Source organism: Tetrao urogallus, assembly GCF_951394365.1.
Source record: "Tetrao urogallus genome assembly, chromosome: 23".
Classification (NCBI taxonomy): Eukaryota; Metazoa; Chordata; class Aves; order Galliformes; family Phasianidae; genus Tetrao; species Tetrao urogallus.
Window position 1 is genome coordinate 1,861,139 of NC_136836.1, and position 17,628 is coordinate 1,878,766.

A 17,628-nucleotide genomic window follows, 5' to 3' on the forward strand; every position below is an offset into this window, starting at 1 on the left:
CACATACAAACCCACATTTAATTTCTATCTTTATTCAAAAGTAAATTCAATTCCACATCTCACCTGTGATGACAGATGCAGAAGCCATTTCTCCAAATACCCCTTTACCCTTCCCCAGCCTATACAAACAAACCGTATCTTGAATTACTTGTATTACAGTGATCACGAGCAATATTTTTTGAGTTCCCACACTGTTTCAGTTAAGTCCATATGAATGAAAAAACCCTCTGCAGACCTCAGAATTAAAGTTTGACATGAACGCGCAGCCTGAGCATCAGACCTCTTCCATATACACAATTAAATTAGGCAAAGATTGACAGAAATGAAGGAACCGAGGTGTGGAAATGCTGTTAACCATTATGCTTACAAGCAAGAGGAGGAAGACAAAGAACTTACAACTTTCTTTAATGCATGGGTCTTGTCTTCACTTCTCCATCACATTCTTCTGCACCCCCAGAATGGAGGACAGCCCAATCCCCCCTATACCAATACTGAATACAGACTAATCCTCATTTTCAAGGAGGCCATGATTTATTTCTTTGACTGACTCAACCGTATTGCTACATTTCAGAGAAACAGCATTTTCCCTTATGGCAGACATGGATTTAACTCCAGCAGAAAGGCTCATACCTGCATTAAACTCTTTTTAAACACAGTGACCGGCTAGTACGGTTATGATGTGAGAAACCATAGCATTCAAAACCTCTTCATTGTGAGTGAAGGTGGAGACAGAGAAAGTTCACTGAACACCAAGAAGGGGAAAAGAATCAAATCCAATGTAAAATTTAAGAAATAGGTGCCTCAAAATATTATATTTTTCTCCCCTTACAAATCTATACGGAGATAAAAGCCAGAGCATAGGAGGCGTGGCCTTCACCCAGGACTTTATTCTAAATTAAGTTCCACCACTTCGTTTTTGTTTAAAAATAAAAAGTCATAATTTAATACTGTTTCAGGATTCTTGGATTTGTCGTGCTGTTAACGTCACACCCGTTTTTAAGAGATGCTCCTATCTTTGCCTCTGGATGGAAGCGCTGTCTGCCCCACAGGCTGCTGTCACTCTTGCTTTGCTTCTTTCAAGGCTTGCAGTCTTTCTAAAAGGGGTGGATGGGAATAATGCCACATTGAAAAGATCCAGTCAGAAACAGGGAATCCTAAGTTATCTTTGTTTAGTTTGATCAAAGCAGAATATAGGTCTTTAGCCTTTCCAAGTTCCTTGGCAAATGCATCTGCTTGAAACTCAAATCGTCGGCTTAATACAGTCAAGCAAAAGGAGAGAATCTGTGGAGAGAAATACATTAAAATTACCTAAAAATTCAACCATCTGCACTTTCTTTACACTGTCAGTGTACAGACACTGCTGTACCTTCCCTCCCCATCCCACACGTCACTGTGGCTGTAGATTGAGCTCATAAGATTTGTCCAGGCCATACCCCCAACTGGGAGTCTTACATGGAGCAGTAACGATCTTTATGAAACAGGAATAGCAGAGCTACCTAAACTTCCAACTTTTCTCCACAGTAATAATACAGTCAACGTAAAGTTGTTATTTAAACAGGACAATACTTCAGCAACTGCATCTGAAAGACAAGTTCAAAGCCATACCTCATTGTAAGGTGAAAAAATGAACTGGAAAATAATCATCAAGCCTATCAGGGTTGGCTGAGTCTCGTAGAAGCCAAATGCAGCAAAGAGTTCTTTTCGACCAATCAGAACAGCAAACAAGAAGAAGCAGAGGAAGGAATTCATCTAGAGAAATGTAACAGCATTCTTGATTAAGATGAGCTTTTCATCCAAGTCTAATATATGCCCTAAAATATAATTGGTTTGCATATAAGCTCCACAGGAAAGATAAAAAGAAATCCAAACAGATTACTTCAGAACTCATATGTGCAGAGGAGCAAGCAGTTGGCTTTCACCAGCTTTCTGAGGCTGCATGCAATTAAAAAAATCACTGTTTTGGTCCAGGGCAACGTGCTCCACATGTCCCTGCTAGAGCAGGGCGTTGGGTCCAATGGCCTCTGGAGTCCCTCCCAGCCTCATCCACTTTGTGACTTCGTGTTGTTTTCTGTCAGTGACCTAAAAAGATGCCTCAGGTAGCGAAGGAAGACAAAAAGGCAACACAACAAGACAACTGATAGGGAACACTGAAGACAATCTATTTCCTTGGATTTAAGCGTGGGTTCCAACATGTTTAAAGATGAACCATGTGTGTGCACATCACTCAAAGCAGTATCTGCTGTTTGTTCCATCATACACCTGCTCCTAGCAACAATGTTTGTTTCCATCTAATCCAATATGTGCCCATTGCTTGGTAGGTTGTCCAGAAGCACCTCCCTGCTTTACCATGGTGTGCAGGGAAGCAGATTAGTGCCTTTTCCATTCCTGCAAACAGCTGTTTTTAGAGTAATGTGGAATGTGGCAAATAACATTCACTATTCAAACACACAGGACAGAAGAGAGATAGTGGCAATAAAAATCAACATAAGAAATAAAACATTGCAGAAAAATTGGTGAAAATTTCAGGAAGTGAAGGTAAAGCTTCCTTCGAAGTTTATCTATTACAGCAAGATTATATCTAAATAGTGGCAAAAACATCACAGTCATTACTTTATCATTAGTAGGGATCAACACCAACATCAAAAGTTGGAACATAATTGCATTAATCAAAGTAGAAAGAATGTCACTGGAGGGTTTAGTGTCATGAATAAGAAAAACATAGCATGGAATCAGAGAGATTGTCTTAAGCAGTGATGTAACCTGAAAAAAAAATCATTAATAGCTCTAGAGAAAAAAAAAAACCAAGAGAATAACATTCCTGCACTCATCAACAGGAGAAAAGAAAAAAGTTGGGAATGTGAAAAGATGGGTGCGTGATAATTGGAAAAAGTTAGATTACACCATGATAGACTTGATAATAATTAACGTAGAGTACATAGCTGTGAACTGGAAACCAAAACATCTGAAATTAGGAAGTAAGATACTTGGGGAAGGAATTCCCTTACACTGTGCTACAACCAGAGGCACATGCATGAATAAATGGACCATCAGGCTCCTTTCATTCCAACGTGAAGTTGCCCAACCTCCAGAGATTGCTTTGATACTAAATCCTGATTTGGGCACGCAACAAGAATTGCAAATAATGTTATTTACCAATAAGCAATGCACAAGGCAGGACAAAACAAGATAAATAAGTAAATAAAATAGAAATACCCTCTGAGTCAGATTTCATAACTGGCAGTCATGTTCCTCCGTTCTTCTGCAAGGAGCAAGAGCAATTCTCTGGTTCATGCTACCCACCAACCAGGTGGGGCAAGGAAGGGACGGGAGGGTACAGCATGCTCAGTAAAGATACAAAAATGAAAACAAAAGGGGAAAAAAAAGAAAAACAACTGGAAACAATAACTTGAAACAATCACCACCGCCAGTTTGTCATGACTTACCTGGCTGATAATAATGTTTTTGACAGTGTGACCTAGCTTCCAGTGACCCAATTCATGACCAAGGACAGCCAGAACTTCTTCATTCTTACATCCTTGCTTTTTATTCTGAGGGAAGAAAGTCAAACTGAGCACAGCTGAACATATTTTTCACTTATTGTTCTCTTAAGTCACTTAAGTTTCCCAAGACCAGCACTGCTATGCTCTTCCATTCTACCAACACATACAAGTTCTTAGTGAGGCTTTTTCAAGATGATATTGGGAAAATACGAAGTTGTGAGTTCAACAGTCTTTCTACCATGAAGCAGCGATGTCTCACTTCTATCTGTGCAAACATTTCTCAGCAGACCTGGAACAATGCTGGAAAATCTCCCAAACTCTCTCCAAAGCACCAAAGCTCTTGCCTGCAAGTAAGAGGCACTCCTATGATGCACTGATAAGCAAAAGCACTCCCTTCAAAGGGAAGCTTACCTACAGCAGTCCCAAGAGTAGAGACAAAAGCTAAAAATCCAAACAGGTCCCTCATTCCATCAGTTGCATTTGTTACGTGCAGGAAAACAATGTTTGCTAAAGCCCCTGTGGACTTCTGAGGTCTCTGGTTATCGGCACCCACACACTGCCAAGCCTAGAAATTCCACTTTGTAACCATTCAGGGATACTTTGATGATGGAATTTGGGATTTCAGCATCCCACTTAGGACCCTTAGGACACAAGGGATAATCTCACCAGTAAGTAAACATAAATAACAGAATGAAAGACATTGGGAGGGTAGGGAAGCATAACTCACTTTTGTTTTAGACTTTGTTTCTTCATTCTCACCCTCTTCTCCTTCTCCTGGTTCTTTGTTCAATGCAGAATAATCTTCCAGGAGCGTGTCGAACAGCACTATCCGCTTATTCTTGAAGAATCCATAGAAGTAAGCATTGCTATGAGAAGAACGCTTAGAACCTGACAGGGAAAAACTAACATTAGAGACCACAGTTCAGATAATCCTGCTCATCAAAGCTTATACATAAAATCTTAGACAGAATGGATGCTTTCAAAGGAATTGCCAAAGTCCTGACACAACACAGACATACTCAAGCAAATGATTTCATGGGCTGACGTGCATTTTAAGTAGAATTTATCTCTTTTACTGACTGCAATAGAGAAATAACATTTTTCATTGTTAAACAAACAAACAAACAGCCAAGTGAAGATCTGCTATCCAAAAAAGAGAAAACAATGTCTATTGTAATTTCAGGTTCAGAGTGGAAAAAGAATTCTGCAAAGAACTTGTGCTGCTCCCCCAGCAAAGCCCTGTCATGGATTCATTCGGAATTGTCTGAAAGTGACAGAAAGGACTATTCACAATTCTGAAGCTGTAGGAGCAGATAAAGAAAGAGAAGATGAAGAGATGCAGTCCCTTATAATTGTTTGAAATAGGCAATTTTTTAGTTATTTTCATCTAAATCACCTGAATGGTGGACCTACAGGCTCTTTCTATTACTGATAGAATTTAGGCCAGTAAAATCATCTCTTTCCATAGAACAGACTGCTTCAGTTGATCCTAGTAAGTTGTCTAGGTCAAAGGAACTGTTCAATTTGTCTATTTTTTTTTGCCTATAGACAGGAGCCGTTGCAAATCCAGACTGAATAAGGGCTCCATGGGAGAAGAGGTGGAATTTGGCTCCATTTATTCCAGCAAAAGATCAGGTACTTCAGGCTGAAGGCATGCTCCCACTGTGTGTTCATCAGCTGCATCAACTCCTCAGGGCATAGGATATCCATTGTCTCATTGCCAACCCAAGGTACACACACGGCAACTTCAGCACTCAACCATGACAGATGGGCAGAGGAAGAAGCTGCTCAGAGCACGAGGCCTCAGCATCCAGTCCCTCTGCATCAAGGAAATCCCATGACCAGCTACAAGGCAGCAATGTCTTTTGGCAACACATGTCAACCTCTATGAAAGCATTTGCAGGGAAGGAACCTTTGTAACCTAGCTGTTACTGAACGAACCCTGAAATTAACAGAGTTTGTTGCACATCACCAATTATTGGTTATGAACTTGAGAGAGCCAAGACACAGGGCAGTGAAATGCTGGAAAGAAGACATCTGTAGAGCAGAGTCCAGATCAGCAGGGGCTCAACGCTTTAGGATGCCAGGAAAGAAAACTGAAAATCCACAGATTTCAAACTCTCACCTTCAACAACATACACCTTCGTCAATGGGAAGTCAATGCTCTTTGCCATGACTTCAATTTGTTGCTTGAGCTCTCCCTCAGGAAGTGGAATGAATTTATCAAACAAAGGAGCAATGTAGTCTGCATAGATGGTAACGAGCACCTGAAAAAAGCCAACATTGTGTTTAGTGTTAACTACAGGCTAAGGAACTGATGGTCTTTATCACAAAACCTTGCTGTGAGGTACCATATCTCTTCCCATTGGTACCAGATGCAGACTGAGAAAGTTTAAGTTCTAGTTAGAGGAAAGGGACAAAGTGTGTAGGCATGGGCTTAACCCTCAGGAAGAGGGGAGAGAGAAGGGGGAGGTGGGAGAAGAGGGAAATACAAAGAAAAAATCCTGGAAGATCTTTTAGTAGTATTTGTGAGCTAGACTCACCGCTTCAGCAGGGCACTGCTGCTACTATACTGTGTCACCATGGAGCTCCACATCAAACATGAAATCATTTTAATGGATACAAAAGGATCCTTCAATTACCAATTCAGTCTATAAAAGCAGATATACCAGCAGGGCAAGAAATGGAAACCTGTTAATTGTCTCAGTGCAAAGTAAAACAACTGCAAATTGGTGTTTCGTTATGTGGAAAAGAAGCCCTGTGGGAATATTACTGACCAAGGCACATTTTGTCTTGTCTTGTTAAACCAGTGGTCATTGTCTTGGCTCCCTTTCTATAGGTACAAAAAAAGAAAAAACAGAATCATAGAACCATCAAGATTGGAAAAGACCTCTAAGAGCATCCAGTCCAACCATCCTATCGTTATGTAGCATTTTAATTCCAGTACCTGTTCTAAAGTTTTTTGAATGTTTAATTTCCGCTGAACCACTGCAAAATAAATCAAATCTAAAATATCAAATTAGCATGGGCAATTAATATGAGCTATTACTGCTGAACAGGAGCAGTGAGAACATGACAAAATATTTATTAAACACTGCAGGCACCAAAACTCCCAGGAGATGCAGATTCCTTCCTATGTTCTTTTCAGTTATGTATTATGTGCAGGTCAGCACACCAAGCCATGTATTTGGAAGAACCCAAACATACCCTCGTACTCACCAAGGACACAACTAATGTGAAGAGCCAGGCGTAGATGAAGAAGTAGTCTCCCCCTATTTTAATAATATAAAGCAGAAGGGATGTCACTGGCAACAGAATGCACTGTGTCACGATAAACTTCTTGATGGCATCCTTAAAAAAAAATCCCAGTGTCTGCAAAGGAAGGACAGCAGTGACATTTACAGTGTAAACACCAACGGGTCTCAGCAGTCAGTGAACTGATCCTTACACTGGACAAGCAGAAGCAAAATAAGACAAGTCATGAGACAACCAAGTGGCAATAACAACGTGTGGTAAGGAGAGCAGTCAGTTATAAAGGGTGGAAGAACTTCTTCAGCTCTGCTCGTAGCAGCTGTGGCTCCACATATCCACCTGGACTTGAGGCCCATGTGGCTGCACAGTTTGTTAGCAGGACCTGACCCAAACCTGAATTTTCTGGCATATACATCCTTCACCACAGAAGAAAAGGAAAACGTTAAGTTTATCTGTCTCTTAATTCATTTACCAATCAGTATTCCAGATATGGTGGAGTTTTAGAGAAATGGGAAGTGGAAAGAAACAAAGTTATGTAGGATATTTTGTCTTTGAGCAGTTGCCTCAATTCATCTCAACTCAGTCACCAAGCTGATTGTCTGACCTGGAAAAGGGACAGAAGTCCTCCTGAAGACTTGTAGGTAGCAGCTGGGCCTTTTATCCCTATCAAAATTAGAATAACTTTATCAGGATGGATGTTTCATAGATGTTTAAGGGATGCTTCAAAGACCTCTACTTGAATCAAACTTCACTAGTGATTCTGCAGTGCAGTTACACTCCCAGCTAGCTCTGTCAGAAAATGTTCTTTCAGTACTTACAGCTATCTGCAAGGCACAGAAGTGAAGGGTTTATTATGTACAGATCCTTTCCAACAAGGCATTAAAAGCCCCATACTGTGTTAAAGATATGGAACTCGTCTGGAAAGAAAAACAAAAACAAAAACCTGGTGAAACAACTTGGGGCAATAGTTTGGATAGATTTCAACTCTCTCTTTAATGCCAGCACCATGATCTAGGAGGAGCAGAGCTATCCATTTTTATGGTGCTTTTTGACTTTGCTCCATCTCTTCTGACCTTTCTAAGGCAGGTGTAAACTCAAGAGAAACCCTCATTTCCATCAAGGCATTCTCATGGAAGAGTCAGCATGAAGATCAGTTGCAAAGTGCCAGGTGTGAATCTGGCTCATTCACTCAAGGAGCCAGCCTACTGCTCTGAAATGAATGGCAGAGAATCCGTGTTTGTAAGACAGCTGTTATAACAGACTGGATTTGAGCCAGACTTGGCATTCAGTTCTGGCATGAGGACCATTGTGGAGAAAAAAAGACGTAAGGAAAGGCAGCTCAATCCTCCTCACTCTCACTAAAGCATTCAGAGAAACTACAGAGCTTCTGTGAGCTGTCTCAAGGCAGTTTTAAAGAGCTGCTAAGGTCAGGTTTTGGCCCTCTGCTTCCCTACAGACAAAGGGTCTGCTCAGTGCTGTGAGCCTACCATGCACTCTGCAAGGTTACTGATGTTTAAGTGAAGCTGTCCATCCACCAGCTGGTCCCCGGTTTGCTCTACCTTTACTACATCACAGCTCCTAGTTTTGACAGTCTTAGGACTTTTGTGTTCCTGAAACAACAAGCTTGCAGAACTGGAACCAGGATGGTTCCCAATAAGGTAAGAGACAATCCAAGCACAGATCTGATGCAACTGCAAAGGACTGACATGAGAGATAATCAAAGAGGCTTTCTGATGGATATTTAAGGATTTTCAATATCAAAGGCATGTCTAAGGTAAGGCCAGGCCATAAACATACTGCAAGAACTGAGACTTGGTCAGCCTTTACAATCCCTGAGGACTGCAGAATTGAAGGGACAGAGAGAGAACAAACCAAGTACATTGCACAGATATTCTGGTTTGGCATTTGCCAGAAGAAAAACTCCTCGTGCTCTGGAAACAAGGGGACATTCACCCTTCCCTCAACAGGAGCTCCCTATTAAGTCTGCAGAAGAGAAGGGAACCTCTAGTTCTCTAATTCAGATTCACTCAGATACAAACGACCACCTACATCAACACTCTGAGAATGAGTACTTCCTTATTAGTATGAAAAAGAGAAGAAAAATATTTTTAAAAGATGCACGTTTTCCAGCTTTGCTAGAGCAACGTTTTCAGAAGGACAGGTTTTCATGTCAAACAAGAGCTCAACGGAGCACAAAAGAGTTCCAAGCTGGTCACAAGCTTAAGTCTCATCCAGAACAATCTTGCTTCCCACACACTGGAGTAGCAGCTGCCATTGGCACAGTTTCAGAAGATACACATGCAGCTGTCAAGGAAAAACTGCAGTGGCAATTTTCAAAGTTGAGCTTCCCCAGAAAGAAAACAGTGCACCAGTACAGAATAGAGGTGGACAAAGACAACGCTGGGAGCACCACCACACTGGGTTTATGAGGCAAAGTTCTGGGAGGAGTAGGGCTGGACTTGTGCTTGGTGCAAGCAGAGCACAGCACGGCCCCGTGTCAGCTCAGGGGCAGCCCCAGCTGCTCCAACAGGGTTCAGCTGCTGCCAGAGCTGAGCTGCCACGTAATGCCAGGGTGCTCTGGGAGAGCAACAGCAGATGGGAGACAGGAGGGAGAGACTGAGAGAATGAATCAGGTAGATGCTACAGGCAGACAGAGAAGGAGGGCAGGAGCTGCTCCAGGCACAGAGCAGCAGTTCCCTGCAGTCCAGGAGAGGCTGGAGGAGCAGGCTGGCCCCCTGCAGCCTGGGGGCACGACACAGAGCAGATCTTCATCTCAGAAAATACCTCATCCCACTCAACCTACCAAAGCTATGGAAGATGTTAGGTCAGTACACAGGTTGCCCACTATACAATACCTGCTGATTGAAGCCGTGTTTCTCTTCTATGACAAAAGTGTTGTATAAACTCCATGGGAGACCAGTCAGGGCACTGAACAGTGTCGCGAGCAGCAGGAACACCAATGACTGAACGATCTGAAAGCAAAACAAAAGAGCTGATATTTACTGACCTATGCTGATTAACATTCCTGCTGTCAAAAAGGATTCCATGTCAGTAGTGTAACTGAATCTGGTTAAAAGCTAAAGCTAGATGCATTCACAGAAACAGCATTTCTGAGTGTCAGATTACTGACTGCTGGAGCAGCCTCCCTTGCACCAAAGCAAACTGTTTTCATAAAGGATCTGGTGCTTGATGCTTGAAAACTTTGATTTGTGTTCAGCAGTAGACCCAGCCAATTGTGAGAACAGCTCTTTCTGATCTTAGCTTCTAGCACATACAGGGATGGATGTTCCCCCACATTCACACTGCTCCTGCAGTGTGTAGGCACTGCTCAGAACTTCTTCAGAATACAAACCAGGATGCCATCACATATCTCAGACATCATGGAGCAGCTGGAGATAAGAGAGGCCACTACTCAGGTCTGCTTAGAAAGGAAACTTTTTACCACTGACTTCTGAGTAGAACAGGGGTCGACTGTCCAAAAAGCAACAGCTTTAAATCTCAGAAGTTATTTATGTGTCTTCTGCAGAACTTTTGGAGTAGAGGAGTAATGAATCCATAATGACTAAACTATTTATTCTGGGGAAATCTCACCGTGTAATTTAAAGAAAAACACCTTAGACAAAACTGGCACTACCACCTCCCTGTGATCATATGGCTTTCAAGTGGTTTTTATGATGGTAGAGAGAGGTTTTCAAGAGATGTGTTTCTATTTGCTCACTCAGGCAGCAGACAGAGGAGACACATCAGAACTGACACAACCTAAGAGTGAAGCAGAGGACACTGAGCTTTCCTTACCCTAAACTGAGGGCACCTGATGATAACCCAGCTATGGGAGCAGAAGGAATGATGGACATTTCCTTTGCACAGGTATATTTATTTTTCCTGCTCTCAGACAAAAATAAAAAAGAAGGCACATTATTTATTTGTGGGGGTCATCTCAATAGAGTACCTTGGGCTTAAGTGATTGAAGCAGGAAAAGTATGACACCTCAAAGGTGCCATCAGATGCGGGGGTTTTCTTGACACGTCAAATCTTCTCTAGAATAGGAAAGTGTCTGGAACAGAACTCCTCCTTTCTCATTTGGAGGAGAGACTCCAACTCCTCAAGAAAATGGGTGAGAAAGGACATTTCATACAAAACTGGATGCCTTGGCCATCACACGTCGTCTTTGAGACTCAGCCACTGAAAGTAACCCCACAGGTTCAACCTCCCCCCTCAGTGCTGCTTGTAGGACCCACCATGGAAGAGCTGGCAGCAACAGCCACTGCTGTGGTGTGACAGCAGGGATGTCTGACACACTCTCCTGTATTTGATATCCCACGCTGTGACAGGCGAAAGCTTTCATCTATCAGAAAGTGGTCCTGAGAGGGGGAACAAAGAACCCCTAAGCCTACACCCCCCTGTGCTGCCATCCTGACACCACAGAACAGCTTTGTTCAAAGTGAGCAGAAGCTTTTTCTGGACTGCTTGAAGGTCCAAACAAAGCCCTGATCAAAACATCTACAATACTTAAAATATAAAAGCCCTTAAGCCCCATCTGCCACCTCAGCTAGCTGAAGCGGCGCTGAGATGTGGGTCACTCCATGTTTAATGCTTTCTGTAGCATTTCAAGACTGCTTACCTCATATTCTGGTCCAAACCCAGCACGGCCTGAAATCTGACCAGACAGATTCCAGAGAAAAGGAATTCCTCCGCAGATGAGAATCATCTGGAAAACAAAAACACAAACCACAGAGCCCACATGAAGCAGGCTGTCACCTTGTGCTGCTATGATTTCAGCATGAGAAGTGACTTCAGAGGATGAATCAGAAGAGTTTTGTAATTAGGTTTTCCCCTTCTCTTCCCCTGACCTCAGCTCTATCTTTTCCATATACATGAGCACTCATTGCCCATTGTAACTCTCTTAAGAAGGACCTTTTGGTATTCCTCCTGTTCTCACAGGTTTGTCTTTCTATCTCCTGCTTAATTTGAACCGACAAGTCAAACAGCTGTAGCCTTTCAAACACAGAGGTTGTATTTGTAATAATTGAAATCACTCCAATACTCCTTAATTACTTGGAAAGCATAATGGCTCAGCTGTGCCCCAACGCATAACTATACGGGTTGTAGCTGTGCAGGATTATTCAGCACTGCACAGAGAAATCACTTGCTACCTGAATCGTCTCTTCTTTTCACAAGGCAATACAGCCACAAACAAGAAACACGGAGCCTGAGCCATTCAAATTTCAGTCTGATGTGAGGTGCCACAGTGCCAACAGCACAGGATCACTCCAAAGTATTTCACAATTCCTTCACCATGAAAATCACCACCTGATGCTGGAGCAGCTCTGGTACTTACAGTGCCCTCCAGCTCTGAGTACAGCCCTGACCAGAAGCTGAAAGTGCTCTTGTCCAACTGATACAGACGAGATTTTTCAAACGTTTCTGAATCCATGATCTGTCCCAATTCCCACGGCACGTGTGTTGTTGTCCTGTACACCCGTCTCTGAAAAAGAGAAAGAAACTTCAAACCGACTTCCAGTGTTCTGAAGGGGAGAAGTAAGACTGAGAGAAGTATGGCATGGCAAATGCTCACCAGCCACCCCAGAAAGGAAAAAAACAAACAAACAAACTGAAAAACTCCACAGGAAAACAAATACTCCAAAGTTCTTGTTTTCTGTGACGTTCCAAATCTACAATCAAAGCACGACTGCCAGACCCAGAAACCGAGCTGCTTGCTTACCCATTTCTAACACAAAAAGTTGCTATATAAAGATCACAGAAAGCAATTCTTTCCACGGGGTAAGACTGACGGTGCTGTGATTGTGACTAAGCAGAGTTTCAAACCCACCACCACATCCTCTGTGAAATCATCCCTGTGAGTTGGCTGCGATTTCATTTTCGATCAAGAACTTTTCACTGTAAATTTCGGAAGTCTGCTCGCCATTCTTCCATCCATCCTTGCCTCATTTCAATAGTTTTGCTCCTCCTCCAAGGAAAAGCTCCTCAGCTCTGTCACTTATCTCCTTCCTTCAAGCAGAGGATCAGGCTGCAGATCACCCAGTGGCTCACAGCAGCTGCCATTGCTGCTCCCCCCCCTCCGAGATGCAGTTTGCTGTCTTCACAGCAGCCCTCACAGTGCTGCGCTCTGCGTGCGCTGCTGCGATGTGCCAATGTGGCATCAAGGTGCACTGTGCCCCTCTCTGCCCAAGGGCACGGAGAATGGGGATGCACAGCAAGACAGGAGAGGACACAGCTGGGGCAAGGGGATATCCATAGAATCGTCTGAGTTGGATGAGACCTTTAAAGGCCACGTGGTCCAACTCCCCTGCAGTGAGCAGGGACACCCACAGCTCCATCAGCGCTCAGAGCCCCTCCAGCCTCACCTTGGGTGTCTGCAGGGATGGGCACCACCACCTCTGGGTAACCCACTCCAGTGCCTCACTGCCCTTATTGTATTCCAACTTATACCCAATGCAGATCTCCCCTCTTTGAAACCATTCCCCCGTCCTATCGCCCTGCTAAAGAGTCTGTCCCCTTTCTTACAGCCCTTTCAGACACTCACAGACCCATAGGTCTCCCTGCAGCCTTCCCTTCTTCAGCTGCACAGCCCAGCTCTCAGCCTGGCCTCGCAGGGAGGTGTTCCATCCCTGGGAGCATTTTTGTGGCCCTTCTCTGGACGCTCTCCAACAGCTCCACGTCTCTCCTGTCCTGAGGACTCCCCATCTGGGCGCAGTGCTGCAGGTGAGGTCTCAGCACACAGCAGAGGGGCAGATCCCCCGCTTTGGATGCAGTCAGGGTACGGTTGGCTGTGAGCTGTCGTGTCCAGCTGCCATCCATCAGTGCCTCCTTTTTGGCAGGGCTGTGCTCCGTCCTTACATCCCCAGCTCATACTGATGGTGATAGTGTTGCTGTGACCCAGGTGCAGACCTTGCACGTGGATTTATTGAACCTCACGAGCTGGGCGCACCGCTCGTCCTACCCGGTTCCCTCCCGCCGCCATCCCGCACCGCAGGGCACCGCGCTCAACAGTAAGAACCGACGCGGCAGAGGAAGGCGGGACGCTGAGCCGCGGCGCGGAGGCCTTCAGCGCGGCACAGCGCCTTCACCGCACGGCTCGTTTGCAACCGAGAGGAGCGAGTGGGGCAGGACGGCAGAACGGCGCACACCGGCACCGAGCGGCACCGAGCGGCACCGAGCGGCACCGAGCGGCACCGAGCGGCACCGAGCGGCACCGAGCGGCACCGAGCGGCACCGCGCCCCGGCCGACCCCCGCCGCGCATCGGGAAAAAGCCGCGTGAAGGGAAACCAGCTCCGCCCGTCGGGCCGGGCTCTCCCCGCTCCCGCCCGCCGCCGGCCTCCACTCAGACTCAGCCCCGCCGACCTGCCGGTGCGCCAGGAAGGCCTCCCACAGGTACACGGCCCAGGAGAAGAGCAGGACGGAGGTGAAGATGCGCTTCTCGGCGGGCAGCTCTGCCCACAGCTCGCCGGGCAGCGCCATGGCCCCGCGCCGCGCTCGCACTTCCTCCTTCCGCCGCCAGCGCTGCAGCGCCCCCTGCCGGAGCGGAGGAGCGACGCGGGGTGAACCCGGCTCTGCGGCGGAGGCAGCGAACGGAATGAAAGGAAACCCGAGCGCTGAGCGGGGGAAGGGACGGAGCCGGGCTGCCCGCTGGCAGAACTAAACAGAAGGAAATCTTGTTTTCACTGCGCAGGACGTGGGATGCGGGGGCTCACGGTGGACACAGCCCTGAGTGCTGGCTGAGCAGAAGCTGAGGCTGGTGGGGTGAACAAGGTGTTTTCAGGAGGACTTTTCTAACCAAAATGAATGTAGCACCGTGGGGAGGCTGTCCTCAGAGATCCAGCGAGTGAAGTCCAGACGCACAGCACTGCCCCAAAGCCCTCAGTCCCTTTTCCATCTGCTCCAAAGCCATCATAGCATTCGATGGACATTTGCTTTCCACGCACCCAGGAAAAGAATCCAGCTGGTGGAACTGCACTTCTTGGGCATGGCATCAACACACAGCTATTCATCGGGATGATCAGCAGTTAATCATCAGCGCTCTGTTCCAACTTGTGTGAAACGTCTGATGCTGTCCCACGTCACATCCCCGTCTGCAGATCAGACGTGGGTTTGGTGCATGGAGCACGGCTGGCTCAGGGCTGGCTGCCCTCAGGGAGCATTCCCAGCGCCCCGTGTTGGAGTGGGAGCACTGCAACCTGAAGACCCCCCCAGCCCACGCTGCGTTGTTACCTCACACAGCTCTGAGCTGCCACCCCACCTCCTGCTCAACCCTTCTGGATTTTCAGTTGGCTCCATCCTAACGTGGTGAATCTTTCTGCTCATCTTTGCCATCCGTTCCTGCTGGTTTCTACTGCTTCTGCTCAGAAATCCCCCTTCTGATTCACGTTTTCCATTCTGCCCAGGATGAACTCCATGCTGGAGGTGGATTACCTTCCCAAACACCACGTTGCTGCTCTGTGCATTTCCCTCCTGCCCCCCAGCTTGCTATAAAGCCAAGAATTTCAGCATGATTGAAGGAGCAAGGAGTTTCTTAGCAACCTAAAATGCAAAGGAGTAGAAACTCGACTCCCACACAGCTTCTTACTGTGACTTTAGCAGAGCTTGAAGGGAATTCACACCCTACTGGATGGATGCAGTCTTCAGTATTGAAGCTAGTTGTGTCCATTCAGCCCTATGAGCCCACAGAAGTCTCCTTCCCCCCTGCTTCTAAAAAAACACCTCTTTCCAGGACATAACCATCTGTAATGACTTTACTCTTCTCCCAGTTTCCAGCAGAGTTCCAGTTTCTTTGCTTTCATCCCCAGCGCTATTGAGGGATGTCTCTTAGCTGTCCTCAACCAGCTCTGGTTTTTCCATTCCTTATTTTCTCCTCCTTGCAATGGAGCATTTGTTGCCTTCAACATAAGCTCTGTTAAATCCTTTCTGAAATCAGGCCACCCAACACGTGTCCAGTGCATCTCTTGGGCTTCTTGTGCTGGGACCAACCTCAGCACACAGCGGTTCTTCTGCAGGGACTGCCAGAAGGCGGGATCTTCTAGAATTCAAAATCTACGTTGCCTCCTGTAGCGTGATGTGGCGTGGATGACACCACAGGAAGAGAACAGGAGCGCAAAGATCAGAATACAGAATCAGAGCAGTGCACTCAGCGGATTGTTCGAATAGAATCGAACAGAATAGAATCAAATTGAACAGAATGGGAGGATTTCAGAGAGTGGGGAGCAGGCACTACTATGGCACTGGCTGTGCACACTGGGCAGGAACCCTGTTAGGGATGACAACCTTTCTCTCCCACTCCACCTCTGTGCTCACACGTTTACATGGTTTTGTAGTGAAACGTTTTAAAACTGAAGAGTTATTTGGCTTTTAAGCCATTTCTTGTCAGCTCATCGTGAAGTCAAGCAGGTCCTCCCCCCTCCCCCCCCTCCCATTTCTACAACAGAACAAACAGAACATGTTTGAGGAAATAGAAGGCAAGTAAAATTTGGCAGTCCTACCAGGAAACAAATATCTCTTGAGTTGATCCAAAGTACAACAGAGCTTTTCTGTGTATCTACTCTCAGCCCCACGTTCAGGTGCAGGCAGTGATAGGTGGCATCCCCCAGGGGACGGTGCTCAACACCTTCGGTGACACAGATGGGATCCAGATGCACCATCAGCAGTTCACACAGAGTTCTTTGGCAACAAGGACTTACAGTGGAGTTTATATAATCCACATAAGAAATACAGACTCGGTTGAAGTCATGTTTTTAAAATGATTTGGGAGTCTGACATAAGGACATAGGAAACCAGGCTCTGGAGGGAGAGGTGATGCTGCAGCAATATGCACTTTGTAGTCTTTTGCTCATTAATCACACTGCAAGGGCAGCAATACCCCCAAAAAAGCCAGAATTTTGTGCACTGCTCCTTCTGTCTGCCTATGGTAACTGTTGCTGTTCCCACATCCATCTCAGGAGAGGGAAATCAATGCACCCTGAGTTCCACTGGAGACGGATATCTGCAAGAAGCCTTTCTACAGCAATTTATCCCATCGTCTCAGGCAAACTCTTGTGATGCATTTCTCTCTCACACAGAAGAGCTCCATCCATGCCAAGCTGAAACCCCTCTTACTGCTGGACAATTCTGTGCACCTAGAATTGTCTTTATTTAAAAAAAGCCCACAATTAATTCACAAACTGCACGAGGACGTTCCCTGCCCATCTATGGACACAGCTTCCTATGGACCAAAAAGCAGAAATGGGAAAGAAACAACCTGCACAAAGTTTCATTACAATCAAACTTGAGCACAGATCGATACGCCGTTCTGTCGGATGCCCCCCGCTACCATCTGTCACACAGCAACAAAACGTCACGGGATGATGGTGGGAAGATTCCACCTCTGCTGCCACACCACCTTCATCTGTCTGGATATTGGTTACCAACAAGCACTTTGGAGGATGCTTCATTTACTTCAGACACCCAACCCCAGTGCAAGATTTAACATTTTGACCTCATCTTTTGTCTCCTAAAAACTAACAAGATGCACACATCCTCTCACAGTTTCAAAACGAGATGGGAAAGATACAGCAAAGGGCCCTGCTGCTTGGAGCACAATCTGTGTGCTGCAGGGAGTTGGATGAAGACCATCCAGGCCAACTCCAAGGATTCCGATTCCACTGCATTCTTTGAAGATGCCCAAATCCCTGCTCCAAGCTGTGAGTCGCTGAGGGACGGCACTGCTGTTTGCTCACCGCCATTCTTGTGGAGACTGGGGCAAAAACACTGATGGAGGAACCAAACGCCATCGCTCCAAGGTGAGAAATGAGACGCAGCAGGTCAAAAAACAAGGAGGCCACGCTAAGGATTTACTGTACAGTAAATAAATGGGTGAAAAATCGT

At 45.7% G+C, this 17,628-nt stretch overlaps 1 protein-coding gene across 1 annotated transcript; it reads right to left on the reverse strand.

Annotated features, from left to right (window-relative positions):
* Positions 1-1,056: 1,056 nt before the first annotated feature.
* ZMPSTE24 (zinc metallopeptidase STE24) lies at positions 1,057-14,232 on the reverse strand (the record flags this gene model as incomplete). The annotated part of the gene is made up of 10 exons (XM_079546241.1): positions 1,057-1,281; positions 1,606-1,749; positions 3,444-3,548; positions 4,228-4,388; positions 5,626-5,767; positions 6,720-6,872; positions 9,608-9,724; positions 11,374-11,460; positions 12,091-12,237; positions 14,116-14,232. The coding sequence occupies 10 exons, from the start codon at positions 14,230-14,232 to the stop codon at positions 1,057-1,059; spliced, it is 1,398 nt and encodes a 465-aa protein (XP_079402367.1).
* Between the last annotated feature and the right edge of the window lie 3,396 nt (positions 14,233-17,628).